Source organism: Lampetra planeri, chromosome 19 (assembly GCF_965212315.1).
Source record: "Lampetra planeri chromosome 19, kcLamPlan1.2.h2, whole genome shotgun sequence".
In the NCBI taxonomy this organism is placed as follows: domain Eukaryota; kingdom Metazoa; phylum Chordata; class Hyperoartia; order Petromyzontiformes; family Petromyzontidae; genus Lampetra; species Lampetra planeri.
The window spans coordinates 128236-152321 of NC_136125.1; the positions used below are offsets into that span (position 1 = coordinate 128236).

A 24086-nucleotide genomic window follows, 5' to 3' on the forward strand; every position below is an offset into this window, starting at 1 on the left:
CCTGTGACTCTCTACTGACTCTCCTGACCAATGACTCTCTACTGACTCTCTCCTGACATGTGACTCTCTACTGACTCTCCTGACCAGTGACTTTCTACTAACCTGTGACTCTCTACTGACTCTCCTGACCTGTCACTCTCTACTGACTCTCCTGACCTGTGACTCTCTACTGACTCTCCTGCCCATTGACTCTCTACTAACTCTCTTGACCAGTGACTCTCTACTGACCTGTGACTCTCTACTGACTCTCTACTGACCTGTGACTTTCTACTGACTCTCCTGACCAATGACTCTCTACTGACTCTCTCCTGACATGTGACTCTCTACTGACTCTCCTGACCAGTGACTCTCTACTAACCTGTGACTCTCTACTGACTCTCCTGACCTGTCACTCTCTACTGACTCTCCTGACCTGTGACTCTCTACTGACTCTCTCCTGAACTGTGACTCTCTACTGACTCTCTACTGACCTGTGACTTTCTACTGACTCTCCTGACCTGTGACTCTCTACTAACCTGTGACTCTCTGCTGACTCTCTACTGACCTGTGACTCTACTGACTCTCTACTGACCTGTGACTCTCTTCTGACTCTACTGACCTGTGACTCTACTGACTCTCCTGACCTGTGACTCTCTACTGACTCTCTCCTGACCTGTGACTCTCTACTGACCTGTGACTGTACTGACCTGTGACTCTCTTCTGACTCTACTGACCTGTGACTCTACTGACTCTGCTGACCTGTGACTCTCTACTGACTCTCCTGACCAGTGACTCTCTACTAACTCTCCTGACCTGTGACTCTCTACTGACCTGTGACTCTCTACTGACCTGTGACTCTCTACTAACTCTCCTGACCTGTGACTCTCTACTGACCTGTGACTCTCTACTGACTCTCTACTGCCCTGTGACTCTCTACTGACTCTCTACTGCCCTGTGACTTTCTACTGACTCTCCTGACCTCTGACTCTCTACTGACTCTCTATTGACCTGTGACTTTCTACTAACTCTCCTGACCTGTGACTCTCTACTGACTCTCTATTGACCTGTGACTCTCTACTGACTCTCTCCTGACATGTGACTCTCGACTGACTCTCTCCTGACATGTGACTCTCTACTGACTCTCCTGACCTGTGACTCTCTACTGACTCTCCTGACCTGTGACTCTCTACTGACTCTCTACTGACCTGTGACTTTCTACTGACTCTCCTGACCTGTGACTCTCTACTGACTTTCTCCTGACCTCTGACTCTCTACTGACTACTGACCTGTGACTCTCTACTGACTCTCTACTGGCCAGTGACTCTCTACTGACTCTCTACTGACCTGTGACTCTCTACTGACTCTCTACTGACCTGTGACTCTCTACTGACTTTCTCCTGACCTGTGACTCTCTACTGACTCTCCTGACCTGTGACTCTCTACTGACTCTCTCCTGAACTGTGACTCTCTACTGACTCTCTACTGACCTGTGACTTTCTACTGACTCTCCTGACCTGTGACTCTCTACTAACCTGTGACTCTCTGCTGACTCTCTACTGACCTGTGACTCTACTGACTCTCTACTGACCTGTGACTCTCTTCTGACTCTACTGACCTGTGACTCTACTGACTCTCCTGACCTGTGACTCTCTACTGACTCTCTCCTGACCTGTGACTCTCTACTGACCTGTGACTGTACTGACCTGTGACTCTCTTCTGACTCTACTGACCTGTGACTCTACTGACTCTGCTGACCTGTGACTCTCTACTGACTCTCCTGACCAGTGACTCTCTACTAACTCTCCTGACCTGTGACTCTCTACTGACCTGTGACTCTCTACTGACCTGTGACTCTCTACTAACTCTCCTGACCTGTGACTCTCTACTGACCTGTGACTCTCTACTGACTCTCTACTGCCCTGTGACTCTCTACTGACTCTCTACTGCCCTGTGACGTTCTACTGACTCTCCTGACCTCTGACTCTCTACTGACTCTCTATTGACCTGTGACTTTCTACTGACTCTCCTGACCTGTGACTCTCTACTGACTCTCTATTGACCTGTGACTCTCTACTGACTCTCTCCTGACATGTGACTCTCGACTGACTCTCTCCTGACATGTGACTCTCTACTGACTCTCCTGACCTGTGACTCTCTACTGACTCTCCTGACCTGTGACTCTCTACTGACTCTCTACTGACCTGTGACTTTCTACTGACTCTCCTGACCTGTGACTCTCTACTGACTTTCTCCTGACCTGTGACTCTCTACTGACTACTGACCTGTGACTCTCTACTGACTCTCTACTGGCCAGTGACTCTCTACTGACTCTCTACTGACCTGTGACTCTCTACTGACTCTCTACTGACCTGTGACTCTCTACTGACTTTCTCCTGACCTGTGACTCTCTACTCACTCTACTGACCTGTGACTCTCTACTGACTCTCTACTGCCCAGTGACTCTCTACTGACTCTCTACTGACCTGTGACTCTCTACTGACTCTCTACTGACCTGTGACTCTACTGGCTCTCCATGCCTGTGACTCTCTACTGACTCTCTACTGACTTGTGACTCTCTACTGACTCTCTACTGACCTGTGACTCTCTACTAACCCGTGACTCTCTACTGACTCTCCTGACCTGTAACTCTCTACTGACTCTCTACTGACCAGTGACTCTCTACGGACCTGTGACTCTATTGACCTGTGACTCTCTACTGACCTGTGACTCTCTACTGACCTGTGACTCTCTACTGACCTTTGACTCTTTACGGACTATCTACTGACCTATGACTCTCTACTGACTCTACTGACCAGTGACTCTCTACTGACCTGTGACTCTCTACTGACCTGTGACTCTCTACTGGCTCTCCTGACCTGTGACTCTCTACTTGCTCTCCTGACCTGTGACTCTCTACTGACTCTCTACTGACCTGTGACTCTCTACTGACTCTCTACTGACCTGTGACTTTCTACTGACTCTCCTGACCAATGACTCTCTACTGACTCTCTCCTGACATGTGACTCTCTACTGACTCTCCTGACCAGTGACTCTCTGCTAACCTGTGACTCTCTGCTGACTCTCTACTGACCTGTGACTCTCTACTGACTCTCTACTGACCTGTGACTTTGTACTGACTCTCCTGACCAATGACTCTCTACTGACTCTCTCCTGACATGTGACTCTCTACTGACTCTCCTGACCAGTGACTCTCTACTAACCTGTGACTCTCTGCTGACTCTCTACTGACCTGTGACTCTCTACTGACTCTCTACTGACCTGTGACTTTCTACTGACTCTCCTGACCAATGACTCTCTACTGACTCTCTCTTGACATGTGACTCTCTACTGACTCTCCTGACCAGTGACTCTCTACTAACCTGTGACTCTCTACTGACTCTCCTGACCTGTCACTCTCTACTGACTCTCCTGACCTGTGACTCTCTACTGACTCTCCTGCCCATTGACTCTCTACTAACTCTCCTGACCAGTGACTCTCTACTGACCTGTGACTCTCTACTAACTCTCCTTACCTGTGACTCTCTACTGACTCTACTGCCCTGTGACTCTCTACTGACTCTCTACTGCCCTGTGACTTTCTACTGACTCTCCTGACCTCTGACTCTCTACTGACTCTCTATTGAACCTGTGACTTTCTACTGACTCCTGACCTGTGACTCTCTACTGACTCTCTATTGACCTGTGACTCTCTACTGACTCTCTCCTGACATGTGACTCTCGACTGACTCTCTCCTGACATGTGACTCTCTACTGACTCTCCTGACCTGTGACTTTCTACTGACCCTCTCCTGACCTGTGACTCTCTACTGACTCTCTAATGACCTGTGACTTTCTACTGACTCTCCTGACCTGTGACTCTCTACTAACCTGTGACTCTCTGCTGACTCTCTACTGACCTGTGACTCTCTACTGACTCTCTACTGACCTGTGACTCTCTTCTGACTCTACTGACCTGTGACTCTACTGACTCTCCTGACCTGTGACTCTCTACTGACTCTCTCCTGACCTGTGACTCTCTACTGACCTGTGACTGTACTGACCTGTGACTCTCTTCTGACTCTACTGACCTGTGACTCTACTGACTCTCCTGACCTGTGACTCTCTACTGACTCTCTCCTGACCTGTGACTCTCTACTGACTCTCTACTGACCTGTGACTTTCTACTGACTCTCCTGACCTGTGACTCTCTACTGACTTTCTCCTGACCTGTGACTCTCTACTGACTACTGACCTGTGACTCTCTACTGACTCTCTACTGCCCAGTGACTCTCTACTGACTCTCTACTGACCTGTGACTCTCTACTGACTCTACTGACCTGTGACTCTCTACTGACTTTCTCCTGACCTGTGACTCTCTACTGACTCTACTGACCTATGACTCTCTACTGACTCTCTACTGCCCAGTGACTCTCTACTGACTCTCTACTGACCTGTGACTCTCTACTGACTCTCTACTGACCTGTGACTCTACTGGCTCTCCATGCCTGTGACTCTCTACTGACTCTCTACTGACTTGTGACTCTCTACTGACTCTCTACTGACCAGTGACTCTCTACTGACTCTCTACTGACCTGTGACTCTCTACTAACCCGTGACTCTCTACTGACTCTCCTGACCTGTTACTCTCTACTGACTCTCTACTGACCAGTGACTCTCTACGGACCTGTGACTCTCTATTGACCTGTGACTCTCTACTGACCTGTGACTCTCTACTGACCTTTGACTCTCTACGGACTCTCTACTGACCTATGACTCTCTACTGACTCTACTGACCAGTGACTCTCTACTGACCTGTGACTCTCTACTGACCTGTGACTCTCTACTGGCTCTCCTGACCTGTGACTCTCTACTTGCTCTCCTGACCTGTGACTCTCTACTGACTCTCTACTGACCTGTGACTCTCTACTGACTCTCTACTGACCTGTGACTTTCTACTGACTCTCCTGACCAATGACTCTCTACTGACTCTCTCCTGACATGTGACTCTCTACTGACTCTCCTGACCAGTGACTCTCTACTAACCTGTGACTCTCTACTGACTCTCTACTGACCTGTGACTCTCTACTAACCTGTGACTCTCTACTGACTCTCCTGACCTGTCACTCTCTACTGACTCTCCTGACCTGTGACTCTCTACTGACTCTCTACTGACCTGTGACTCTCTACTGACTCTCTACTGACCTGTGACTTTCTACTGACTCTCCTGACCAATGACTCTCTACTGACTCTCTCCTGACATGTGACTCTCTACTGACTCTCCTGACCAGTGACTCTCTGCTAACCTGTGACTCTCTGCTGACTCTCTACTGACCTGTGACTCTCTACTGACTCTCTACTGACCTGTGACTTTCTACTGACTCTCCTGACCAATGACTCTCTACTGACTCTCTCCTGACATGTGACTCTCTACTGACTCTCCTGACCAGTGACTCTCTACTAACCTGTGACTCTCTGCTGACTCTCTACTGACCTGTGACTCTCTACTGACTCTCTACTGACCTGTGACTTTCTACTGACTCTCCTGACCAATGACTCTCTACTGACTCTCTCCTGACATGTGACTCTCTACTGACTCTCCTGACCAGTGACTCTCTACTAACCTGTGACTCTCTACTGACTCTCCTGACCTGTCACTCTCTACTGACTCTCCTGACCTGTGACTCTCTACTGACTCTCCTGCCCATTGACTCTCTACTAACTCTCCTGACCAGTGACTCTCTACTGACCTGTGACTCTCTACTAACTCTCCTGACCTGTGACTCTCTACTGACCTGTGACTCTCTACTGACTCTCTACTGCCCTGTGACTCTACTGACTCTCTACTGCCCTGTGACTTTCTACTGACTCTCCTGACCTCTGACTCTCTACTGACTCTCTATTGACCTGTGACTTTCTACTGACTCTCCTGACCTGTGACTCTCTACTGACTCTCTATTGACCTGTGACTCTCTACTGACTCTCTCCTGACATGTGACTCTCGACTGACTCTCTCCTGACATGTGACTCTCTACTTACTCTCCTGACATGTGACTCTCTACTGACTCTCCTGACCTGTGACTCTCTACTGACTCTCCTGACCTGTGACTCTCTACTAACCTGTGACTCTCTGCTGACTCTCTACTGACCTGTGACTCTCTTCTGACTCTACTGACCTGTGACTCTACTGACTCTCCTGACCGTGACTCTCTACTGACTCTCTCGTGACCTGTGACTCTCTACTGACCTGTGACTGTACTGACCTGTGACTCTCTTCTGACTCTACTGACCTGTGACTCTACTGACTCTCCTGACCTGTGACTCTCTACTGACTCTCTCCTGACCTGTGACTCTCTACTGACTCTCTACTGACCTGTGACTTTCTACTGACTCTCCTGACCTGTGACTCTCTACTGACTTTCTCCTGACCTGTGACTCTCTACTGACTACTGACCTGTGACTCTCTACTGACTCTCTACTGCCCAGTGACTCTCTACTGACTCTCTACTGACCTGTGACTCTCTACTGACTTTCTACTGACCTGTGACTCTCTACTGACTTTCTCCTGACCTGTGACTCTCTACTGACTCTACTGACCTGTGACTCTCTACTGACTCTCTACTGCCCAGTGACTCTCTACTGACTCTCTACTGACCTGTGACTCTCTACTGACTCTCTACTGACCTGTGACTCTACTGGCTCTCCATGCCTGTGACTCTCTACTGACTCTCTACTGACTTGTGACTCTCTACTGACTCTCTACTGACCAGTGACTCTCTACTGACTCTCTACTGACCTGTGACTCTCTACTAACCCGTGACTCTCTACTGACTCTCCTGACCTGTAACTCTCTACTGACTCTCTACTGACCAGTGACTCTTTACGGACCTGTGACTCTCTATTGACCTGTGACTCTCTATTGACCTGTGACTCTCTACTGACCTGTGACTCTCTACTGACCTTTGACTCTCTACGGGCTCTCTACTGACCTATGACTCTCTACTGACTCTACTGACCAGTGACTCTCTACTGACCTGTGACTCTCTACTGACCTGTGACTCTCTACTGGCTCTCCTGACCTGTGATTCTCTACTTGCTCTCCTGACCTGTGACTCTCTACTGACTCTCTACTGACCTGTGACTCTCTACTGACTCTCTACTGACCTGTGACTTTCTACTGACTCTCCTGACCAATGACTCTCTACTGACTCTCTCCTGACATGTGACTCTCTACTGACTCTCCTGACCAGTGACTCTCTACTAACCTGTGACTCTCTGCTGACTCTCTACTGACCTGTGACTCTCTACTAACCTGTGACTCTACTGACTCTCCTGACCTGTCACTCTCTACTGACTCTCCTGACCTGTGACTCTCTACTGACTCTCTACTGACCTGTGACTCTCTACTGACTCTCTACTGACCTGTGACTTTCTACTGACTCTCCTGACCAATGACTCTCTACTGACTCTCTCCTGACATGTGACTCTCTACTGACTCTCCTGACCAGTGACTCTCTACTGACCTGTGACTCTCTACTGACTCTCTACTGACCTGTGACTTTCTACTGACTCTCCTGACCAATGACTCTCTACTGACTCTCTCCTGACCTGTGACTCTCTACTGACCTGTGACTGTACTGACCTGTGACTCTCTTCTGACTCTACTGACCTGTGACTCTACTGACTCTCCTGACCTGTGACTCTCTACTGACTCTCTCCTGACCTGTGACTCTCTACTGACTCTCTACTGACCTGTGACTTTCTACTGACTCTCCTGACCTGTGACTCTCTACTGACTTTCTCCTGACCTGTGACTCTCTACTGACTACTGACCTGTGACTCTCTACTGACTCTATACTGCCCAGTGACTCTCTACTGACTCTCTACTGACCTGTGACTCTCTACTGACTCTCTACTGACCTGTGACTCTCTACTGACTTTCTCCTGACCTGTGACTCTCTACTGACTCTACTGACCTGTGACTCTCTACTGACTCTCTACTGCCCAGTGACTCTCTACTGACTCTCTACTGACCTGTGACTCTCTACTGACTCTCTACTGACCTGTGACTCTACTGACTCTCTACTGACTTGTGACTCTCTACTGACTCTCTACTGACCAGTGACTCTCTACTGACTCTCTACTGCCCAGTGACTCTCTACTGACTCTCTACTGACCTGTGACTCTCTACTGACTCTCTACTGACCTGTGACTCTACTGGCTCTCCATGCCTGTGACTCTCTACTGACTCTCTACTGACCTGTGACTCTCTACTAACCCGTGACTCTCTACTGACTCTCCTGACCTGTAACTCTCTACTGACTCTCTACTGACCAGTGACTCTCTACGGACCTGTGACTCTCTATTGACCTGTGACTCTCTACTGACCTGTGACTCTCTACTGACCTTTGACTCTCTACGGACTCTCTACTGACCTATGACTCTCTACTGACTCTACTGACCAGTGACTCTCTACTGACCTGTGACTCTCTACTGACCTGTGACTCTCTACTGACTCTCTACTGACCTGTGACTCTCTACTGACTCTCTACTGACCTGTGACTGTCTACTGACTCTCCTGACCAGTGACTCTCTACTAACCTGTGACTCTCTGCTGACTCTCTACTGACTCTCCTGTGACTCTCTACTGACTCTCTACTGACCTGTGACTCTCTACTGACTCTCCTGTGACTCTCTACTGACTCTCCTGACCAGTGACTCTCTGCTAACCTGTGACTCTCTGCTGACTCTCTACTGACCTGTGACTCTCTACTGACTCTCTACTGACCTGTGACTTTCTACTGACTCTCCTGACCTGTGACTCTCTACTAACCTGTGACTCTCTGCTGACTCTCTACTGACCTGTGACTCTCTACTGACTCTCTACTGACCTGTGACTCTCTTCTGACTCTACTGATCTGTGACTCTACTGACTCTCCTGACCTGTGACTCTCTACTGACTCTCTCCTGACCTGTGACTCTCTACTGACCTGTGACTGTACTGACCTGTGACTCTCTTCTGACTCTACTGACCTGTGACTCTACTGACTCTCCTGACCTGTGACTCTCTACTGACTCTCTCCTGACCTGTGACTCTCTACTGACTCTCTACTGACCTGTGACTTTCTACTGACTCTCCTGACCTGTGACTCTCTACTGACTTTCTCCTGACCTGTGACTCTCTACTGACTACTGACCTGTGACTCTCTACTGACTCTCTACTGCCCAGTGACTCTCTACTGACTCTCTACTGACCTGTGACTCTCTACTGACTCTCTACTGACCTGTGACTCTCTACTGACTTTCTCCTGACCTGTGACTCTCTACTTACTCTACTGACCTGTGACTCTCTACTGACTCTCTACTGCCCAGTGACTCTCTACTGACTCTCTACTGACCTGTGACTCTCTACTGACTCTCTACTGACCTGTGACTCTACTCGCTCTCCATGCCTGTGACTCTCTACTGACTTGTGACTCTCTACTGACTCTCTACTGACCAGTGACTCTCTACTGACTCTCTACTGACCTGTGACTCTCTACTAACCCGTGACTCTCTACTGACTCTCCTGACCTGTAACTCTCTACTGACTCTCTACTGACCAGTGACTCTCTACGGACCTGTGACTCTCTATTGACCTGTGACTCTCTACTGACCTGTGACTCTCTACTGACCTTTGACTCTCTACGGACTCTCTACTGACCTATGACTCTCTACTGACTCTACTGACCAGTGACTCTCTACTGACCTGTGACTCTCTACTGACCTCTGACTCTCTACTGGCTCTCCTGACCTGTGACTCTCTACTTGCTCTCCTGACCTGTGACTCTTTACTGACTCTCTACTGACCTGTGACTCTCTACTGACTCTCTACTGACCTGTGACTTTCTACTGACTCTCCTGACCAATGACTCTCTACTGACTCTCTCCTGACATGTGACTCTCTACTGACTCTCCTGACCAGTGACTCTCTACTAACCTGTGACTCTCTGCTGACTCTCTACTGACCTGTGACTCTCTACTAACCTGTGACTCTCTACTGACTCTCCTGACCTGTCACTCTCTACTGACTCTCCTGACCTGTGACTCTCTACTGACTCTCCTGCCCATTGACTCTCTACTAACTCTCCTGACCAGTGACTCTCTACTGACCTGTGACTCTCTACTAACTCTCCTTACCTGTGACTCTCTACTGACTCTACTGCCCTGTGACTCTCTACTGACTCTCTACTGCCCTGTGACTTTCTACTGACTCTCCTGACCTCTGACTCTCTACTGACTCTCTATTGAACCTGTGACTTTCTACTGACTCCTGACCTGTGACTCTCTACTGACTCTCTATTGACCTGTGACTCTCTACTGACTCTCTCCTGACATGTGACTCTCGACTGACTCTCTCCTGACATGTGACTCTCTACTGACTCTCCTGACCTGTGACTTTCTACTGACCCTCTCCTGACCTGTGACTCTCTACTGACTCTCTAATGACCTGTGACTTTCTACTGACTCTCCTGACCTGTGACTCTCTACTAACCTGTGACTCTCTGCTGACTCTCTACTGACCTGTGACTCTCTACTGACTCTCTACTGACCTGTGACTCTCTTCTGACTCTACTGACCTGTGACTCTACTGACTCTCCTGACCTGTGACTCTCTACTGACTCTCTCCTGACCTGTGACTCTCTACTGACCTGTGACTGTACTGACCTGTGACTCTCTTCTGACTCTACTGACCTGTGACTCTACTGACTCTCCTGACCTGTGACTCTCTACTGACTCTCTCCTGACCTGTGACTCTCTACTGACTCTCTACTGACCTGTGACTTTCTACTGACTCTCCTGACCTGTGACTCTCTACTGACTTTCTCCTGACCTGTGACTCTCTACTGACTACTGACCTGTGACTCTCTACTGACTCTCTACTGCCCAGTGACTCTCTACTGACTCTCTACTGACCTGTGACTCTCTACTGACTCTACTGACCTGTGACTCTCTACTGACTTTCTCCTGACCTGTGACTCTCTACTGACTCTACTGACCTATGACTCTCTACTGACTCTCTACTGCCCAGTGACTCTCTACTGACTCTCTACTGACCTGTGACTCTCTACTGACTCTCTACTGACCTGTGACTCTACTGGCTCTCCATGCCTGTGACTCTCTACTGACTCTCTACTGACTTGTGACTCTCTACTGACTCTCTACTGACCAGTGACTCTCTACTGACTCTCTACTGACCTGTGACTCTCTACTAACCCGTGACTCTCTACTGACTCTCCTGACCTGTTACTCTCTACTGACTCTCTACTGACCAGTGACTCTCTACGGACCTGTGACTCTCTATTGACCTGTGACTCTCTACTGACCTGTGACTCTCTACTGACCTTTGACTCTCTACGGACTCTCTACTGACCTATGACTCTCTACTGACTCTACTGACCAGTGACTCTCTACTGACCTGTGACTCTCTACTGACCTGTGACTCTCTACTGGCTCTCCTGACCTGTGACTCTCTACTTGCTCTCCTGACCTGTGACTCTCTACTGACTCTCTACTGACCTGTGACTCTCTACTGACTCTCTACTGACCTGTGACTTTCTACTGACTCTCCTGACCAATGACTCTCTACTGACTCTCTCCTGACATGTGACTCTCTACTGACTCTCCTGACCAGTGACTCTCTACTAACCTGTGACTCTCTACTGACTCTCTACTGACCTGTGACTCTCTACTAACCTGTGACTCTCTACTGACTCTCCTGACCTGTCACTCTCTACTGACTCTCCTGACCTGTGACTCTCTACTGACTCTCTACTGACCTGTGACTCTCTACTGACTCTCTACTGACCTGTGACTTTCTACTGACTCTCCTGACCAATGACTCTCTACTGACTCTCTCCTGACATGTGACTCTCTACTGACTCTCCTGACCAGTGACTCTCTGCTAACCTGTGACTCTCTGCTGACTCTCTACTGACCTGTGACTCTCTACTGACTCTCTACTGACCTGTGACTTTCTACTGACTCTCCTGACCAATGACTCTCTACTGACTCTCTCCTGACATGTGACTCTCTACTGACTCTCCTGACCAGTGACTCTCTACTAACCTGTGACTCTCTGCTGACTCTCTACTGACCTGTGACTCTCTACTGACTCTCTACTGACCTGTGACTTTCTACTGACTCTCCTGACCAATGACTCTCTACTGACTCTCTCCTGACATGTGACTCTCTACTGACTCTCCTGACCAGTGACTCTCTACTAACCTGTGACTCTCTACTGACTCTCCTGACCTGTCACTCTCTACTGACTCTCCTGACCTGTGACTCTCTACTGACTCTCCTGCCCATTGACTCTCTACTAACTCTCCTGACCAGTGACTCTCTACTGACCTGTGACTCTCTACTAACTCTCCTGACCTGTGACTCTCTACTGACCTGTGACTCTCTACTGACTCTCTACTGCCCTGTGACTCTACTGACTCTCTACTGCCCTGTGACTTTCTACTGACTCTCCTGACCTCTGACTCTCTACTGACTCTCTATTGACCTGTGACTTTCTACTGACTCTCCTGACCTGTGACTCTCTACTGACTCTCTATTGACCTGTGACTCTCTACTGACTCTCTCCTGACATGTGACTCTCGACTGACTCTCTCCTGACATGTGACTCTCTACTTACTCTCCTGACATGTGACTCTCTACTGACTCTCCTGACCTGTGACTCTCTACTGACTCTCCTGACCTGTGACTCTCTACTAACCTGTGACTCTCTGCTGACTCTCTACTGACCTGTGACTCTCTTCTGACTCTACTGACCTGTGACTCTACTGACTCTCCTGACCGTGACTCTCTACTGACTCTCTCGTGACCTGTGACTCTCTACTGACCTGTGACTGTACTGACCTGTGACTCTCTTCTGACTCTACTGACCTGTGACTCTACTGACTCTCCTGACCTGTGACTCTCTACTGACTCTCTCCTGACCTGTGACTCTCTACTGACTCTCTACTGACCTGTGACTTTCTACTGACTCTCCTGACCTGTGACTCTCTACTGACTTTCTCCTGACCTGTGACTCTCTACTGACTACTGACCTGTGACTCTCTACTGACTCTCTACTGCCCAGTGACTCTCTACTGACTCTCTACTGACCTGTGACTCTCTACTGACTTTCTACTGACCTGTGACTCTCTACTGACTTTCTCCTGACCTGTGACTCTCTACTGACTCTCTACTGCCCAGTGACTCTCTACTGACTCTCTACTGACCTGTGACTCTCTACTGACTCTCTACTGACCTGTGACTCTACTGGCTCTCCATGCCTGTGACTCTCTACTGACTCTCTACTGACTTGTGACTCTCTACTGACTCTCTACTGACCAGTGACTCTCTACTGACTCTCTACTGACCTGTGACTCTCTACTAACCCGTGACTCTCTACTGACTCTCCTGACCTGTAACTCTCTACTGACTCTCTACTGACCAGTGACTCTTTACGGACCTGTGACTCTCTATTGACCTGTGACTCTCTATTGACCTGTGACTCTCTACTGACCTGTGACTCTCTACTGACCTTTGACTCTCTACGGGCTCTCTACTGACCTATGACTCTCTACTGACTCTACTGACCAGTGACTCTCTACTGACCTGTGACTCTCTACTGACCTGTGACTCTCTACTGGCTCTCCTGACCTGTGATTCTCTACTTGCTCTCCTGACCTGTGACTCTCTACTGACTCTCTACTGACCTGTGACTCTCTACTGACTCTCTACTGACCTGTGACTTTCTACTGACTCTCCTGACCAATGACTCTCTACTGACTCTCTCCTGACATGTGACTCTCTACTGACTCTCCTGACCAGTGACTCTCTACTAACCTGTGACTCTCTGCTGACTCTCTACTGACCTGTGACTCTCTACTAACCTGTGACTCTACTGACTCTCCTGACCTGTCACTCTCTACTGACTCTCCTGACCTGTGACTCTCTACTGACTCTCTACTGACCTGTGACTCTCTACTGACTCTCTACTGACCTGTGACTTTCTACTGACTCTCCTGACCAATGACTCTCTACTGACTCTCTCCTGACATGTGACTCTCTACTGACTCTCCTGACCAGTGACTCTCTACTGACCTGTGACTCTCTACTGACTCTCTACTGACCTGTGACTTTCTACTGACTCTCCTGACCAATGACTCTCTACTGACTCTCTCCTGACCTGTGACTCTCTACTGACCTGTGACTGTACTGACCTGTGACTCTCTTCTGACTCTACTGACCTGTGACTCTACTGACTCTCCTGACCTGTGACTCTCTACTGACTCTCTCCTGACCTGTGACTCTCTACTGACTCTCTACTGACCTGTGACTTTCTACTGACTCTCCTGACCTGTGACTCTCTACTGACTTTCTCCTGACCTGTGACTCTCTACTGACTACTGACCTGTGACTCTCTACTGACTCTATACTGCCCAGTGACTCTCTACTGACTCTCTACTGACCTGTGACTCTCTACTGACTCTCTACTGACCTGTGACTCTCTACTGACTTTCTCCTGACCTGTGACTCTCTACTGACTCTACTGACCTGTGACTCTCTACTGACTCTCTACTGCCCAGTGACTCTCTACTGACTCTCTACTGACCTGTGACTCTCTACTGACTCTCTACTGACCTGTGACTCTACTGACTCTCTACTGACTTGTGACTCTCTACTGACTCTCTACTGACCAGTGACTCTCTACTGACTCTCTACTGCCCAGTGACTCTCTACTGACTCTCTACTGACCTGTGACTCTCTACTGACTCTCTACTGACCTGTGACTCTACTGGCTCTCCATGCCTGTGACTCTCTACTGACTCTCTACTGACCTGTGACTCTCTACTAACCCGTGACTCTCTACTGACTCTCCTGACCTGTAACTCTCTACTGACTCTCTACTGACCAGTGACTCTCTACGGACCTGTGACTCTCTATTGACCTGTGACTCTCTACTGACCTGTGACTCTCTACTGACCTTTGACTCTCTACGGACTCTCTACTGACCTATGACTCTCTACTGACTCTACTGACCAGTGACTCTCTACTGACCTGTGACTCTCTACTGACCTGTGACTCTCTACTGACTCTCTACTGACCTGTGACTCTCTACTGACTCTCTACTGACCTGTGACTGTCTACTGACTCTCCTGACCAGTGACTCTCTACTAACCTGTGACTCTCTGCTGACTCTCTACTGACTCTCCTGTGACTCTCTACTGACTCTCTACTGACCTGTGACTCTCTACTGACTCTCCTGTGACTCTCTACTGACTCTCCTGACCAGTGACTCTCTGCTAACCTGTGACTCTCTGCTGACTCTCTACTGACCTGTGACTCTCTACTGACTCTCTACTGACCTGTGACTTTCTACTGACTCTCCTGACCTGTGACTCTCTACTAACCTGTGACTCTCTGCTGACTCTCTACTGACCTGTGACTCTCTACTGACTCTCTACTGACCTGTGACTCTCTTCTGACTCTACTGATCTGTGACTCTACTGACTCTCCTGACCTGTGACTCTCTACTGACTCTCTCCTGACCTGTGACTCTCTACTGACCTGTGACTGTACTGACCTGTGACTCTCTTCTGACTCTACTGACCTGTGACTCTACTGACTCTCCTGACCTGTGACTCTCTACTGACTCTCTCCTGACCTGTGACTCTCTACTGACTCTCTACTGACCTGTGACTTTCTACTGACTCTCCTGACCTGTGACTCTCTACTGACTTTCTCCTGACCTGTGACTCTCTACTGACTACTGACCTGTGACTCTCTACTGACTCTCTACTGCCCAGTGACTCTCTACTGACTCTCTACTGACCTGTGACTCTCTACTGACTCTCTACTGACCTGTGACTCTCTACTGACTTTCTCCTGACCTGTGACTCTCTACTTACTCTACTGACCTGTGACTCTCTACTGACTCTCTACTGCCCAGTGACTCTCTACTGACTCTCTACTGACCTGTGACTCTCTACTGACTCTCTACTGACCTGTGACTCTACTCGCTCTCCATGCCTGTGACTCTCTACTGACTTGTGACTCTCTACTGACTCTCTACTGACCAGTGACTCTCTACTGACTCTCTACTGACCTGTGACTCTCTACTAACCCGTGACTCTCTACTGACTCTCCTGACCTGTAACTCTCTACTGACTCTCTACTGACCAGTGACTCTCTACGGACCTGTGACTCTCTATTGACCTGTGACTCTCTACTGACCTGTGACTCTCTACTGACCTTTGACTCTCTACGGACTCTCTACTGACCTATGACTCTCTACTGACTCTACTGACCAGTGACTCTCTACTGACCTGTGACTCTCTACTGACCTCTGACTCTCTACTGGCTCTCCTGACCTGTGACTCTCTACTTGCTCTCCTGACCTGTGACTCTTTACTGACTCTCTACTGACCTGTGACTCTCTACTGACTCTCTACTGACCTGTGACTTTCTACTGACTCTCCTGACCAATGACTCTCTACTGACTCTCTCCTGACATGTGACTCTCTACTGACTCTCCTGACCAGTGACTCTCTACTAACCTGTGACTCTCTGCTGACTCTCTACTGACCTGTGACTCTCTACTAACCTGTGACTCTCTACTGACTCTCCTGACCTGTCACTCTCTACTGACTCTCCTGACCTGTGACTCTCTACTGACTCTCTACTGACCTGTGACTCTCTACTGACCTGTGACTTTCTACTGACTCTCCTGACCAATGACTCTCTACTGACCTCTCCTGACATGTGACTCTCTACTGACTCTCCTGACCAGTGACTCTCTGCTAACCTGTGACTCTCTGCTGACTCTCTACTGACCTGTGACTCTCTACTGACTCTCTACTGACCTGTGACTTTCTACTGACTCTCCTGACCAATGACTCTCTACTGACTCTCTCCTGACATGTGACTCTACTGACTCTTCTGACCAGTGACTCTCTACTAACCTGTGACTCTCTGCTGACTCTCCACTGACCAGTGACTCTACTGACTCTCTACTGACCTGTGACTCTCTACTAACCCGTGACTTTCTACTGACTCTCCTGACCTGTAACTCTCTACTGACTCTCTACTGACCAGTGACTCTCTACTGACCTGTGACTCTCTATTGACCTGTGACTCTCTACTGACCTGTGACTCTCTACTGACCTTTGACTCTCTACGGACTCTCTACTGACCTATGACTCTCTACTGACTCTACTGACCAGTGACTCTCTACTGACCTGTGACTCTCTACTGGCTCTCCTGACCTGTGACTCTCTACTTGCTCTCCTGACCTGTGACTCTCTACTGACTCTCTACTGACCTGTGACTCTCTACTGCCTCTCTACTGACCTGTGACTTTCTACTGACTCTCCTGACCAATGACTCTCTACTGACTCTCTCCTGACATGTGACTCTCTACTGACTCTCCTGACCAGTGACTCTCTACTAACCTGTGACTCTCTGCTGACTCTCTACTGACCTGTGACTCTCTACTAACCTGTGACTCTCTACTGACTCTCCTGACCTGTCACTCTCTACTGACTCTCCTGACCTGTGACTCTCTACTGACTCTCTACTGACCTGTGACTCTCTACTGACTCTCTACTGACCTGTGACTTTCTACTGACTCTCCTGACCAATGACTCTCTACTGACTCTCTCCTGACATGTGACTCTCTATTGACTCTCTCCTGACCAGTGACTCTCTGCTAACCTGTGACTCTCTGCTGACTCTCTACTGACCTGTGACTCTCTACTGACTCTCTACTGACCTGTGACTTTCTACTGACTCTCCTGACCAATGACTCTCTACTGACTCTCTCCTGACCTGTGACTCTCTACTGACCTGTGACTGTACTGACCTGTGACTCTCTTCTGACTCTACTGACCTGTGACTCTACTGACTCTCCTGACCTGTGACTCTCTCCTGACTCTCTCCTGACCTGTGACTCTCTACTGACTCTCTACTGACCTGTGACTTTCTACTGACTCTCCTGACCTGTGACTCTCTACTGACTTTCTCCTGACCTGTGACTCTCTACTGACTACTGACCTGTGACTCTCTACTGACTCTCTACTGCCCAGTGACTCTCTACTGACTCTCTACTGACCTGTGACTCTCTACTGACTCTCTACTGACCTGTGACTCTCTACTGACTTTCTCCTGACCTGTGACTCTCTACTGACTCTACTGACCTGTGACTCTCTACTGACTCTCTACTGCCCAGTGACTCTCTACTGACTCTCTACTGACCTGTGACTCTCTACTGACTCTCTACTGACCTGTGACTCTACTGGCTCTCCTTGCCTGTGACTCTCTACTGACTCTCTACTGACTTGTGACTCTCTACTGACTCTCTACTGACCAGTGACTCTCTACTGACTCTCTACTGACCAGTGACTCTCTACTGACTCTCTACTGACCTGTGACTCTCTACTAACCCGTGACTCTCTACTGACTCTCCTGACCTGTAACTCTCTACTGACTCTCTACTGACCAGTGACTCTCTACGGACCTGTGACTCTCTATTGACCTGTGACTCTCTACTGACCTGTGACTCTCTACTGACCTTTGACTCTCTACGGACTCTACTGACCAGTGACTCTCTACTGACCTGTGACTTTCTACTGACCTGTGACTCTCTACTGGCTCTCCTGACCTGTGACTCTCTACTTGCTCTCCTGACCTGTGACTCTCTGACTCTCTACTGACCTGTGACTCTCTACTGACTCTCTACTGACCTGTGACTGTCTACTGACTCTCCTGACCAATGACTCTCTACTGACTCTCTCCTGACATGTGACTCTCTACTGACTCTCCTGACCAGTGACTCTCTACTAACCTGTGACTCTCTGCTGACTCTCTACTGACCTGTGACTCTCTACTAACCTGTGACTCTCTACTGACTCTCCTGACCTGTCACTCTCTACTGACTCTCCTGACCTGTGACTCTCTACTGACTCTCTACTGACCTGTGACTCTCTACTGATTCTCTACTGACCTGTGACTTTCTACTGACTTTCTCCTGACCTGTGACTCTCTACTTACTCTCTCCTGACATGTGACTCTCTACTGACTCTCCTGACCAGTGACTCTCTGCTAACCTGTGACTCTCTACTGACTCTCTCCTGACATGTGACTCTCTACTGACTCTCCTGACCAGTGACTCTCTACTTACTCTACTGACCTGTGACTCTCTACTGACTCTCTACTGCCCAGTGACTCTCTACTGACTCTCTACTGACCTGTGACTCTCTACTGACTCTCTACTGACCTGTGACTCTACTCGCTCTCCATGCCTGTGACTCTCTACTGACTTGTGACTCTCTACTGACTCTCTACTGACCAGTGACTCTCTACTGACTCTCTACTGACCTGTGACTCTCTACTAACCCGTGACTCTCTACTGACTCTCCTGACCTGTAACTCTCTACTGACTCTCTACTGACCAGTGACTCTCTACGGACCTGTGACTCTCTATTGACCTGTGACTCTCTACTGACCTGTGACTCTCTACTGACCTTTGACTCTCTACGGACTCTCTACTGACCTATGACTCTCTACTGACTCTACTGACCAGTGACTCTCTACTGACCTGTGACTCTCTACTGACCTCTGACTCTCTACTGGCTCTCCTGACCTGTGACTCTCTACTTGCTCTCCTGACCTGTGACTCTTTACTGACTCTCTACTGACCTGTGACTCTCTACTGACTCTCTACTGACCTGTGACTTTCTACTGACTCTCCTGACCAATGACTCTCTACTGACTCTCTCCTGACATGTGACTCTCTTCTGACTCTCCTGACCAGTGACTCTCTACTAACCTGTGACTCTCTGCTGACTCTCTACTGACCTGTGACTCTCTACTAACCTGTGACTCTCTACTGACTCTCCTGACCTGTCACTCTCTACTGACTCTCCTGACCTGTGACTCTCTACTGACTCTCTACTGACTCTCTACTGACCTGTGACTCTCTACTGACCTGTGACTTTCTACTGACTCTCCTGACCAATGACTCTCTACTGACCTCTCCTGACATGTGACTCTCTACTGACTCTCCTGACCAGTGACTCTCTGCTAACCTGTGACTCTCTGCTGACTCTCTACTGACCTGTGACTCTCTACTGACTCTCTACTGACCTGTGACTTTCTACTGACTCTCCTGACCAATGACTCTCTACTGACTCTCTCCTGACATGTGACTCTCTACTGACTCTTCTGACCAGTGACTCTCTACTAACCTGTGACTCTCTGCTGACTCTCCACTGACCAGTGACTCTACTGACTCTCTACTGACCTGTGACTCTCTACTAACCCGTGACTTTCTACTGACTCTCCTGACCTGTAACTCTCTACTGACTCTCTACTGACCAGTGACTCTCTACTGACCTGTGACTCTCTATTGACCTGTGACTCTCTACTGACCTGTGACTCTCTACTGACCTTTGACTCTCTACGGACTCTCTACTGACCTATGACTCTTTACTGACTCTACTGACCAGTGACTCTCTACTGACCTGTGACTCTCTACTGGCTCTCCTGACCTGTGACTCTCTACTTGCTCTCCTGACCTGTGACTCTCTACTGACTCTCTACTGACCTGTGACTCTCTACTGCCTCTCTACTGACCTGTGACTTTCTACTGACTCTCCTGACCAATGACTCTCTACTGACTCTCTCCTGACATGTGACTCTCTACTGACTCTCCTGACCAGTGACTCTCTACTAACCTGTGACTCTCTGCTGACTCTCTACTGACCTGTGACTCTCTACTAACCTGTGACTCTCTACTGACTCTCCTGACCTGTCACTCTCTACTGACTCTCCTGACCTGTGACTCTCTACTGACTCTCTACTGACCTGTGACTCTCTACTGACTCTCTACTGACCTGTGACTTTCTACTGACTCTCCTGACCAATGACTCTCTACTGACTCTCTCCTGACATGTGACTCTCTATTGACTCTCTCCTGACCAGTGACTCTCTGCTAACCTGTGACTCTCTGCTGACTCTCTACTGACCTGTGACTCTCTACTGACTCTCTACTGACCTGTGACTTTCTACTGACTCTCCTGACCAATGACTCTCTACTGACTCTCTCCTGACCTGTGACTCTCTACTGACCTGTGACTGTACTGACCTGTGACTCTCTTCTGACTCTACTGACCTGTGACTCTACTGACTCTCCTGACCTGTGACTCTCTCCTGACTCTCTCCTGACCTGTGACTCTCTACTGACTCTCTACTGACCTGTGACTTTCTACTGACTCTCCTGACCTGTGACTCTCTACTGACTTTCTCCTGACCTGTGACTCTCTACTGACTACTGACCTGTGACTCTCTACTGACTCTCTACTGCCCAGTGACTCTCTACTGACTCTCTACTGACCTGTGACTCTCTACTGACTCTCTACTGACCTGTGACTCTCTACTGACTTTCTCCTGACCTGTGACTCTCTACTGACTCTACTGACCTGTGACTCTCTACTGACTCTCTACTGCCCAGTGACTCTCTACTGACTCTCTACTGACCTGTGACTCTCTACTGACTCTCTACTGACCTGTGACTCTACTGGCTCTCCTTGCCTGTGACTCTCTACTGACTCTCTACTGACTTGTGACTCTCTACTGACTCTCTACTGACCAGTGACTCTCTACTGACTCTCTACTGACCAGTGACTCTCTACTGACTCTCTACTGACCTGTGACTCTCTACTAACCCGTGACTCTCTACTGACTCTCCTGACCTGTAACTCTCTACTGACTCTCTACTGACCAGTGACTCTCTACGGACCTGTGACTCTCTATTGACCTGTGACTCTCTACTGACCTGTGACTCTCTACTGACCTTTGACTCTCTACGGACTCTACTGACCAGTGACTCTCTACTGACCTGTGACTTTCTACTGACCTGTGACTCTCTACTGGCTCTCCTGACCTGTGACTCTCTACTTGCTCTCCTGACCTGTGACTCTCTGACTCTCTACTGACCTGTGACTCTCTACTGACTCTCTACTGACCTGTGACTGTCTACTGACTCTCCTGACCAATGACTCTCTACTGACTCTCTCCTGACATGTGACTCTCTACTGACTCTCCTGACCAGTGACTCTCTACTAACCTGTGACTCTCTGCTGACTCTCTACTGACCTGTGACTCTCTACTAACCTGTGACTCTCTACTGACTCTCCTGACCTCTCACTCTCTACTGACTCTCCTGACCTGTGACTCTCTACTGACTCTCTACTGACCTGTGACTCTCTACTGATTCTCTACTGACCTGTGACTTTCTACTGACTTTCTCCTGACCTGTGACTCTCTACTTACTCTCTCCTGACATGTGACTCTCTACTGACTCTCCTGACCAGTGACTCTCTGCTAACCTGTGACTCTCTACTGACTCTCTCCTGACATGTGACTCTCTACTGACTCTCCTGACCAGTGACTCTACTAACCTGTGACTCTCTGCTGACTCTCTACTGACCTGTGACTCTCTACTGACTCTCTACTGACCTGTGACTTTCTACTGACTCTCCTGACCAATGACTCTCTACTGACTCTCTCTTGACATGTGACTCTCTACTGACTCTCCTGACCAGTGACTCTCTACTAACCTGTGACTCTCTACTGACTCTCCTGACCTGTCACTCTCTACTGACTCTCCTGACCTGTGACTCTCTACTGATTCTACTGACCTGTGACTCTCTATTGACCTGTGACTTTCTACTGACTCTCCTGACCAGTGACTCTCTACTGACTCTCTCCTGACATGTGACTCTCTACTGACTCTCCTGACCTGTGACTCTCTACTGACTCTCTACTGACCTGTGACTCTCTACTGACCTGTGACTCTCTACGGACTCTCTACTGACCTATGACTCTCTACTGACTTTCTACTGACCTGTGACTCTCTACTGACCTGTGACTCTCTACTGACTCTCTACTGACCTGTGACTCTCTACTGACTTTCTACTGACCTGTGACTCTCTACTGACTCTCTACTGACCTGTGACTCTCTACTGACCTGTGACTCTCTACTGACTCTCTACTGACCTGTGACTCTCTGCTGACTCTCTACTGACCTGTGACTCTCTACTGACTCTCTACTGATCTGTGACTCTCTACTGACCTGTGACTCTCTACTGACTCTCTACTGACCTGTGACTCTCTACTGACCTGTGACTCTCTACTGACTCTCTACTGGCCTGTGACTCTCTACTGACTCTCCTGACCTGTGACTCTCTACTGCCTCTCCTGACCTGTCACTCTCTACTGACTCTGTACTGACATGTGACTCTCTACTGACTCTCTACTGACCTGTGACTCTCTACTGACTCTCTACTGACCTGTGACTCTCTACTGACCTGTGACTCTCTCCTGACTCTACTGACCTGTGACTCTCTACTGACTCTCTACTGACCTGTGACTCTCTACGGACTCTCTACTGATCTGTGACTCTCTACTGACCTGTGACTCTCTACTGACTCTACTGACCTGTGACTCTCTACTGACCTGTGACTCTCTACTGACTCTCTACTGACCTGTGACTCTCTACTGACTCTCCTGACCTGTGACTCTCTACTGACTCCTGACCTGTGACTCTCTACTGACTCTCTACTGACTCTAATTGCTCTCGGTTCAGTGACTCACTCTACACTCTACAGGCTCTCCAACAAATCCTCAATAAACCACTCCAATTGCTACCAACGATCCACAAACTATCACCAATTATACAATTTATGTGCATTCGAAGTTTGGTTCTTCCTGAAAATTTTCAGGCGTTCTCACGAGTGTGTTTTTTCTCGTTTATGATTCAAAGTTTAATCTTTATTACCATTCAAGCGAACGCCTGAGCACTTGCCCCGCTCACTGCGTTTGATAAGCAGGCACCCGTGCATTCAAGCGCACGATGCGGCAGACGCGGCTGGTTGGCGTACCTCATGGGCGAGAGGATCCAGGACAACTTCAAGCCAAATAGCAAGCTGGTTGTGGTGGAGGGGAACGTGGCCACTGGCAAGAGAACGCTGGCCAAAGAGCTCGCCAAAAAACTGGGTAAGATACTGCTTACC

The 24086-nt window shown here is 49.0% G+C and overlaps 1 protein-coding gene across 1 annotated transcript in view; it reads left to right on the top strand.

The window, feature by feature from the left end:
• The window catches only part of LOC144723929 (NADH dehydrogenase [ubiquinone] 1 alpha subcomplex subunit 10, mitochondrial-like), a 72587-nt gene that overhangs the window by 22277 nt on the left and 26224 nt on the right, over window positions 1-24086 (top strand). Inside the window, exon 2 of the mRNA XM_078602703.1 lies at window positions 23904-24069. Within this exon, the coding sequence (XP_078458829.1) occupies window positions 23904-24069 (166 nt within the window). The remainder of the gene's footprint in view (window positions 1-23903; window positions 24070-24086) is intronic.